We start from the raw sequence: 8290 nt of genomic DNA on the forward strand, positions 1-8290 counted from the left end.
AATGTCTTGATTTAACAGCTGTTGAAATTTATACCCAACTTAGACCAACTAGAGATGGGACAATTTTGAGTATTAACGATAATAGTATTGGAAATCGAATACATGTTTAGTTAGGTCGTTTTTAACTATTTTATTGTTTGCGTAAGTATTATGGAGCTAATAATAATAATAAACTTTACTTGTAAAAACTTCCTTTCTGGATGAGTAAAAAAAAAAATAAAGTTATTGAATTCAGAGTGAAAAATCTTGTGGGAGAATTGGAGAGCATCAACAATGAATCGTTTACAACACTAAATATTTGATAAACAAGAGGATATGTTGATTTTAATACATACAATTAATTTCACGAATGCGGAAAACTAAAAAATAAATCGTTCCTAAATCTTTTAAACTTTGGAAATATCTTTATATAAAAGCGCTATTATAATGGATTCGATGAAGATATGTCGTGCATGTCTATCGCCCGAAGGACGAGTCCATCTATTAGATTGGTATCAGCCTGTTGACTCATTGGAATACGTTTTATCATACAAAGAGTGTTTTTGCAAATGTACCCAGATAAAAATGAGTTTAAAAGGCGACTCTAACGAAAATAATGAAAGCCAAACACAATTTTTATGCTACTGTTGTGCTAAAAAGCTAAAGGATGCTTATATTTTTATTGAAAAGGCAAAGCAAGCAGATAACGAATTACGTTGCATGGGGATACGGCATTTCCCCGTTGGAGATGTTACAAGCAATTTCGAATGGGTAGCAGTAAAAGCAAAACAAATTGATGCAGAAATTACTACAGAAAGCAAGGTATTTTTATATGCCGCTTATTTAAAAATACATATATACTTATGAGCTATTTTCTAAAATATGTTTTTTGTTCCAAGTTCTGCGTTGATGTTATAGAGATCAAAAATGTATGCCATGATCATGAAACAAACGGGAAAGAAATTGTTTTATTAAATGATCAAGAACAGAGAAACAGTGATTTGAAGATAGAAAATGAATTCGAAGGTCAGAACGATGGCGAACATGAAATTGAAGCATTAAACTCCAGTGGATTCAGTAATTTTTCTAATAGCACATTTGAAAGTGAAGTTGAAAAAATTAAAGGAAATACAAAAATTAATCAATCTAAAATTAAATTGAAAAAAATGGACGAATTGGTTAATTGTGAAGAATGTAAAAAAACAATGACAAGGAAGGCATTGATAAAACATAAGCCGCGACACAAACCAAAAATTTTTCTGTGCCAAGCCTGTCGTAAGTACCTTTAATGATAATACTAATACATTTCTATTAAAAAATTAACAATTTTTTTTTTAATTTATTTAGCCAAAACATTTCGGGAATACCATGGTTTAAAGAACCACGAACTTATTCATCAAGAAAATCGCGAAAGATATCCATGCGAAAAGTGCAATCAAACATTTTTGTCGCCCTATTCTTACAAAAAACATGTCCAAACGCATGAAAACAATAGAAAACCGATTTATAAATGCACACAGTGTGAAAAATCATTTCTACATAAAAACGGCTTAACAATTCACGAACTTCATCACAAGGGGGCCTCAATCGAATGTAATATATGTCAAAAACGATATGTTCGAAAAGTAGATCTTGATACTCATTTGCGAACCCACTCGGGAGAATCTCCATTTGTGTGTCAAATATGTGGCAAATCATTTATTCATAAACGTATTCTAAATCGACACATGCAATATCATGAAGGCTACTTTAACTACACTTGTTTGACCTGTGGTGAAAAATTCTCAAAATATGACAAATACTATTCACATCGCATGCGACACACTGGCTTACCTTTTAAATGTGGTTCATGCGGAAAACAATTCCCCGATGCATACAAGTAAGACTTTTTGGTTTCTTTTTTAATGAATAAACACAAATCTATTTTCTTTAGAATCAAGCGCCATATTAGAGGAGTACACAAAATTGAGAAACACGATGAATTAGAAAAGCTGGTAGTGAGAATAAATATAACAAAAGAACGTAGGGGACGAATAGTGGAAGTTTTAAAAAATCCGGAGGAGGAAAAACCAACTTAATTTGAGATGTTGCGAATAACTCTTCAAGTTGGTTTAAACGCAATTATAATGTAATATTTTACTTGAGAAGTAAACGTATTTATTGTGCAAAAGTGAGCAGACCGCACAATTTCAGAAATTATAGGTACCTACACATATGGGACCTTTGTATAGATATACTAATTACAAAGCGTAAACTGCTGATAAAATTTTTAAATTGTAATAAAAATAAAATGATATGTGTATTTGTGTATGTTATTCCGTTAATGCTAATTTCGTATAATTATTTATATTGATGCATCTGTGGACAATGAAAATAGTTTTTAAATGGTAACTCGTTATAATACGAGTATAATACTTAGATCCAAGTATATAATAACCGTATGTATTAAAAGTTGAACAGCTGATATTTAAGTGTATATGATGTTTGCAACATAGTCCTTAAATCCTTTTTAGCAATCTTTTCAGAAGGAAATTTTTCTTGCTGGATACAAATAGGTATGTCAAGCGTGTCAATCATCCGAATTAATAGTACATTTGTTTGATGGGTATTAATCTATTAACTCGTTGGAAATAGGATATCATCTAAAGACATTACTCTCAAATAAACATATATTAATTACTGTGATGACGATGAAAAAAACTAGAAGATATTGCTGATTTTGTTGAATCAACTAGACAGCAGATTTTATCTCATAAACCAAAAGAAAGCAAAAATCAATTATTATTATTATTATTATGCACGTATTGTAAAATGTATTATATTTTAGAACAGCTTGTTATAATATAAGTCGCAAGAAAAATTAATGAAATTGGCCCACATCATAAATTATAAACAAATCGATAACTAATAATCTACTTTGACTATAATATATATAGAATATAAGATTGCGGATCACAAATTAAATGTATAAGAATTTCAATTCTATTTTGGTTGTTTATCATTTTTTTCAACTTTAATTGTAAGTTCATTTACTCGGGAAACGTCTTCCAATTTATGAACACTGCGGATATGCCTTCGTATCCTATAAAAATAAAAATGTATGCGTCAATATTACAAAACTCTTGTGGATAGATTTGGAGTTACTTATTTGGCTCAGCGAATCCTTTGTTACACAATGCACATTTTAAGGGCAGGCCAGTATGATATAAGATGTGACGAGTTAGTTTCGAGGGATGCGAATACTCCTTATTGCAGATATCGCACTTATATCTCACACCAGTGTGAAGCACTTCGTGCTTTCTCAAAGCGCTGGTTGTCATAAAGGCTTTGTCGCATTTATAGCACTTATATGGCAAATCGCCGGAATGATTACGCATGTGAATGTCCAAGTCAATTTTTCGAACATAACGTTTCTGACAAATATTACACTCGTTTTTTGGGCCCATGTGTTTTTGAATGTGTAACGTGAGGCTACCCTTATGCATAAATGTTTTGTCACATTGATTACATTCGAATTTTGCTCGCCGTGATGTTTGGTGTATTTTAATGTGAGTTCTATAAACGTCTTCCGTAAAAAATGTACGGCCACAGTCGCTACAAGAAAAATTTCGTTCACGATTCGTGTCATGTGTGCGTTGATGTCGCCGTAAGTTATTTGCAATACTGAAAGAACTTGCTGCCAACAAAATCATATAATTCAACAATACATATTTATTACTACTTACGGCAATTATCACAAAGAAAAATCTTTGGTCTATGATACCGGGACTTGTGCTGTTTTAATTTATTTGCCGGAAACATTTTTTTGCAATGGTCACATGAAATTTGTTTGTTCTCTCCATCAGTTTTACCGCTCTTATATTTTGAGCCTTCCTTTTTGTTTTTAGCTAGATGTATTGTTTGCTCCTGTTTTCTACACGCCTTTAAAGGTACTAGCAAAATGTGTAATAAATGTAATAACAAGAATAGTTTAAGGAAACATACCATATCATAAAGGTTTAATAAAGGAATCTCCTCATCGATGTTGTCAATTTGGGTTTGCTTACATTATATATAGTTATTATAAATATTTAAACCGATTTTGTGAAAGAATAATGAACGTACTTGATTCTTTTGAGATATGCTTATGTGTTCGTCTCCTAGAGGACCCTCCTGTATGTTTACATATTCAAATGTATTTTTTATCATACTAGACACATCATCTTTACTTTCTAATAGAAAACATAATTTTTTAGCAGATCTTTGTGCTTTTCGTAGAAATCGGTAAGATATCTTCAATTCTTGAATACAGTCCTGACACAAGTATTGCATATTCCTAAAACAAGGTGATGTATCATTTCCATTGTTTACATCCAATTGAGTGCACATTTGAAAACATTCCAGATATGTCAAAGGATCACCTACTTCCATTGTTAAATACCAATCACAAAGATCTGCTATATCTTTTTCTAAAAAGCACGCCCGACATCTATTTACTTCCATTATAGTAATAATAAGAATAGTTTATTCCAGAGATAAAGTTTAGTCTTTATACTGAGGATTATTCGGTGCATATGCAATTAATATGCGTTTTTTTTTTGCTGTGTTATATATATATTCACTATTATTTGTTGTCTCTACAATCGAAAGATGTTATTTTCGTAATCTTATCCGAGACATTATTGCCAATTCAGATTGTATGATTTTTATGGTTGGCAATTACTACCAGATAAACTATATTGACACCAATTACTGTCCAAAAAACATTCATCTTATTCAGCTTAAAGTTTTACCAGTAAGTTTACTCTCTAAAGAAGTATTCGTTTTCGCATAAAATTTTAATTTAATGTTTAAACATATTTTTGGTTTATTGTTGGGTGGCAATTTAAGAATTATCTCAACATTTATTAGGAAAAAAATGCAATTGTCTAGAACATTATTTACTTTTAGCATGGACCACAACCAATATTTTGTCAGCTGTTGTAAAAAGTCAATAAGGCTTAGCAAAACAAATCGTACCATAACATTTTCCAAAGCTAATTATTGATTTAGAACTATTGATCTGTTGACAAATATGAAATTAATTAGAGTACCAAAGTCCAAGTTTTGCTAACAAAAGAATATTTTTTTGTTAATAAAAGTGCACGTTGAGTTTCACATGTCCAATGTCGTCGGTATCAGATGACGACATAGACAAAAGAGAAGCAGGTGCGATTGTCGACTTTATCAATCTTGGCGCTGAAGAAGATGGTCAACTATGTAATGCATTCCGAAAATCGCTTCTGATGAATAATTCAGATGGATTTTGTTGTGCTGATTACCGTTTGGATCAATATGCAGTGGATGTAGCAGACTTTAGCTCACAGTACGGCAGTGATTATAGTATTTCCTATACTGCTACTAATATTACGGGGAAACCAAGAAAGTTTCCAGAATATGGTGATTTTCCAGAAACATATGCAATGGTTTGTAGAAGTAATACGAAATGTATTCCTCTGACATTTTAACTTACAGCGTACGTATGGAGATTGGTGGGAAAAGGCACCAAGTCATGTTCACGAGATTCAACCACAAAATATTTCAAAAATACCTGCTCAAGATTATATAGGTAAATATTATAACATTCCAAATGTTATTTGTTTATTATTAATTGAATAATTCCTTGCAAGTTATTTATTTTGAGGAATATGTCATTCCTGAAGAGATATTGATATATGAAACTTTCAACCCTGGAGCTTTGATCCGAATCTGGGCATATACTATAACCAAAAGCTGGATTTGTTTATGGGAAACTGAGAAATTACATATACCACCATTTCAGGCCGTCAACCAAGCCCGCCGTTTTTCCCCCCAATTGAAAAAAGGAAACTTGCCCACGAGGTAATAGTTTTTTGAAATATATTACCGTTAATTTAATTTTACTTCGTTTTTAGGACTATACGTCTAGAATTCAATCATTCACTACTTAACTATTTTACGGAAATTGATGCAGTTTTACTTAGGGGTAGAAAGGTGAATATTGAGGGCATTCAACGCATATTGGATTGTTATAAAAATCAACAAAAATGTAAATATCCCAGTTTTAATGTCATATTAGACTCAATTGTCAAACATATTAATACCGTAATAGCTATTAATAGGTTCCATATTGCGGAAGCTGCAACAAATCCATTTTCGTCCAAATATCAAAGAAAATTATCATAATCACTTGAGGGAGTTTTTCACGAACGATTTAAATGAATTTATAAACGTTTTAAGCGAAAATACGGAAGTTGTCACAAGCGATGTAACTGCCGAATCTAGTTGTAAAAGTATTGGATTCAACGATATGCCGGTAAGATACCATTTATAATTATATTTTTTTGTTTTAAATTCGAATGATAATATTAATTATATCGTTTTTTTTTACAGTTTGAACTTGTTTTGAAAATATTTAGCTATTTGGATTTGAAATCGTTATTTCTAGTAGGACAAGTTTCCAAATCTTTTTATGACGTATCTACACACCCATTGCTGTACAGTGAATTAAATTTGAAACCTTATTGGCATCTTGCATCCAGCGATCTGTTATGCACATTGGCCAAAAGGTCAACAGTGTTGAAGAAATTGGATTTGTCATGGTGTGGCTTATTCAACACAATTTCTCCTACAGAATTCAAGAAGTACGTACTAACAGTAATAATACTCTATCAGTATATTGAATCATATTTTGCATTCCAAATTTAGATTTATACAACAGCGTGGAGATAATCTAACATGTTTAAGGTTAGATTCTTGTAAGATTTTAAACGCAAGCTGCATTGAAACGTTAGGAATAGTGTGCGACAACTTAAAAGGTACACAATTGAAAATCAATAGTCAATTCGTTGTTTTTTTAATGAACATCAAATTTATATTTTTATTAGAGCTTTCACTGCGAAATTGCTCTACAGATCCACCCTTGCTTAATTTTTCATGTTTAGCGAATTTGAAAAACCTTGAAAGATTAGATCTCTTTCAAACTGTAATCGAACCAGAATTAATGTTAACCATGTTGGAAAACAATCGTAAATTGAAACATTTGAATTTGGGTTAGTGCCTTCAATATTAGTTAAAAGCATTAAATTTCGTTCTGATTGTGTCTATACCCTGTGCTTCCTAGCATATTGCGGAATAGCTGTTAACATGGATACTGTTGCGCAACATATAGGACAATACAATCAAGGTTTGATCTCTTTGGATTTGTGGAAATCACGTTTTCTATCGCCTGCAGGCTTGGAGGCCTTATCCAGATGCATTGATTTGGAAGAAGTTGATTTCGGTTGGTGGTTAGTATTACCGCATAAAAGTTTTACAGTGTTTTCTATTTTAAATTTAAACAATCATATGTTCTCTATGTATTTCAAACCGATTCAGCTTACGAGAAGTATCTCTTGGCCACAGTCTTAAAAGATTACTATTAAATTGTACTAAACTAAAAAAACTCTTTTTGGCCACTGTACGTGGACTTACGGATCAGGATGTGGAGAATATAGCAAACTTTTGTAAGAACTTAGAACAATTGGACCTGATGGGGGTTTCAGGAATAGCAAAGGATCGTTATTATGAGTAGGTTTCAAAATTTACGTTGGCATTATAAATAATTTGTATGAATTTCCAGAATTTTAATGAAGTGTAAGAAACTGCAACTCCTCGATTTAAGCTTCTGTGATAATATTAGCAGTGAAGAGGTTTGTTACAACATAATCACTAATCATCAACAAATTATCATTACCATTCCCATTTTTCCAGATTGTATTTTGGTCTCGAACTTTTCAAGTTAATATTAAATGCAGTCATTTTCCAGACGTGCCTAACGAAATAAGATATTAATCTAAAATTTATGAGTGTACGGTGTTAAAAGAAGTGGGCTGAATAAATGTTGAATATATTTACATAAACATAATGATGATGTAATTATATAAATGTAAATAAGATTGTATAGTAGAATAATTTACGTTCAAATAAAACCTGAAAAACGATTTCGTAGTGAAGTATTAATAAAAAGATGTTGTAGTTTATTTTATTTTTTTCATTGCAACAGAGTATAACGATATAAGAATAAGAACAAAATATTGTTTTCTCCAAACTACCCAAAAATATTTGTAATTAATAGAATGAAACAGCTCATAAAGTTTGCCTTCGCGGTACGAGTTTCTTTAAAAATTGTCACTCTGGAATTGAAATCAAAAATAATTCTGCAGTACTCATATATTGTTATTTTTAATTTTTTCGTAGTTGTTTGTGTTGTTGTAGAGGCATAAAACAACTCTCAAATGATTTTTAAGGATGTTGACAGCTCTTAAAATCCGGG

At 31.4% G+C, this 8290-nt stretch overlaps 3 protein-coding genes across 7 annotated transcripts; 2 read left to right on the plus strand and 1 right to left on the minus strand.

Moving 5' to 3' along the window:
* The first annotated feature begins 5 nt into the window (after positions 1 to 5).
* On the plus strand, positions 6 to 2303 carry LOC105212784 (zinc finger protein 41). 2 transcript variants are annotated; one of them, XM_054231959.1, is made up of 5 exons: positions 6 to 141; positions 236 to 801; positions 879 to 1254; positions 1327 to 1858; positions 1913 to 2303. In XM_054231959.1, the coding sequence occupies exons 2-5, from the start codon at positions 427 to 429 to the stop codon at positions 2055 to 2057; spliced, it is 1428 nt and encodes a 475-aa protein (XP_054087934.1). In that variant the 5' UTR covers positions 6 to 141; positions 236 to 426; the 3' UTR covers positions 2058 to 2303. The 2 variants fall into 2 exon arrangements, with proteins under 2 accessions (XP_054087934.1, XP_011183343.2); XM_011185041.3 differs by lacking the exon at positions 6 to 141 and having other exon boundaries at positions 166 to 801.
* A 613-nt stretch (positions 2304 to 2916) lies between these two features.
* LOC105212788 (gastrula zinc finger protein XlCGF52.1) lies at positions 2917 to 4644 on the minus strand. 3 transcript variants are annotated; one of them, XM_029040581.2, is made up of 6 exons: positions 4384 to 4641; positions 4084 to 4294; positions 3964 to 4020; positions 3705 to 3900; positions 3124 to 3655; positions 2917 to 3061 (listed from the first exon to the last, which is right to left on the minus strand). In XM_029040581.2, the coding sequence occupies exons 2-6, from the start codon at positions 4288 to 4290 to the stop codon at positions 2962 to 2964; spliced, it is 1092 nt and encodes a 363-aa protein (XP_028896414.2). In that variant the 5' UTR covers positions 4291 to 4294; positions 4384 to 4641; the 3' UTR covers positions 2917 to 2961. The 3 variants fall into 3 exon arrangements, with proteins under 3 accessions (XP_028896414.2, XP_011183351.3, XP_054087937.1); XM_011185049.3 differs by having other exon boundaries at positions 4084 to 4642; XM_054231962.1 differs by lacking the exon at positions 3964 to 4020 and having other exon boundaries at positions 4084 to 4644.
* Positions 4645 to 4924: 280 nt separating this feature from the next.
* Positions 4925 to 7983, plus strand: LOC105212787 (F-box/LRR-repeat protein 4). 2 transcript variants are annotated; one of them, XM_011185047.3, is made up of 12 exons: positions 4925 to 5423; positions 5473 to 5566; positions 5628 to 5838; positions 5892 to 6025; positions 6099 to 6292; positions 6370 to 6620; positions 6685 to 6794; positions 6864 to 7028; positions 7100 to 7265; positions 7354 to 7545; positions 7598 to 7667; positions 7729 to 7983. In XM_011185047.3, the coding sequence occupies exons 1-12, from the start codon at positions 5124 to 5126 to the stop codon at positions 7807 to 7809; spliced, it is 1968 nt and encodes a 655-aa protein (XP_011183349.1). In that variant the 5' UTR covers positions 4925 to 5123; the 3' UTR covers positions 7810 to 7983. The 2 variants fall into 2 exon arrangements, with proteins under 2 accessions (XP_011183349.1, XP_054087933.1); XM_054231958.1 differs by having other exon boundaries at positions 5144 to 5397.
* Positions 7984 to 8290: the final 307 nt, after the last annotated feature.

The sequence above is a fragment of the Zeugodacus cucurbitae genome, chromosome 5 (genome assembly GCF_028554725.1).
Source record: "Zeugodacus cucurbitae isolate PBARC_wt_2022May chromosome 5, idZeuCucr1.2, whole genome shotgun sequence".
In the NCBI taxonomy this organism is placed as follows: domain Eukaryota; kingdom Metazoa; phylum Arthropoda; class Insecta; order Diptera; family Tephritidae; genus Zeugodacus; species Zeugodacus cucurbitae.

Coding starts and splice junctions, on each gene's coding strand:
- LOC105212784 (XM_054231959.1), top strand. CDS start 427: ATGGATTCGATGAAGATATGTCGTGCATGTCTATCGCCCGAAGGACGA. Junction 802..878: donor AAATTACTACAGAAAGCAAG/GTATTTTTATAT, acceptor TTTTGTTCCAAG/TTCTGCGTTGATGTTATAGA. Junction 1,859..1,912: donor CAATTCCCCGATGCATACAA/GTAAGACTTTTT, acceptor TATTTTCTTTAG/AATCAAGCGCCATATTAGAG.
- LOC105212787 (XM_011185047.3), top strand. CDS start 5,124: ATGTCGTCGGTATCAGATGACGACATAGACAAAAGAGAAGCAGGTGCG. Junction 5,424..5,472: donor TTCCAGAAACATATGCAATG/GTTTGTAGAAGT, acceptor TTTAACTTACAG/CGTACGTATGGAGATTGGTG. Junction 7,266..7,353: donor GAAGTTGATTTCGGTTGGTG/GTTAGTATTACC, acceptor AAACCGATTCAG/CTTACGAGAAGTATCTCTTG.
- LOC105212788 (XM_011185049.3), bottom strand. CDS start 4,461: ATGGAAGTAAATAGATGTCGGGCGTGCTTTTTAGAAAAAGATATAGCA. Junction 3,901..3,963: donor TATTAAACCTTTATGATATG/GTATGTTTCCTT, acceptor GTACCTTTAAAG/GCGTGTAGAAAACAGGAGCA. Junction 3,062..3,123: donor GGATTCGCTGAGCCAAATAA/GTAACTCCAAAT, acceptor TTATTTTTATAG/GATACGAAGGCATATCCGCA.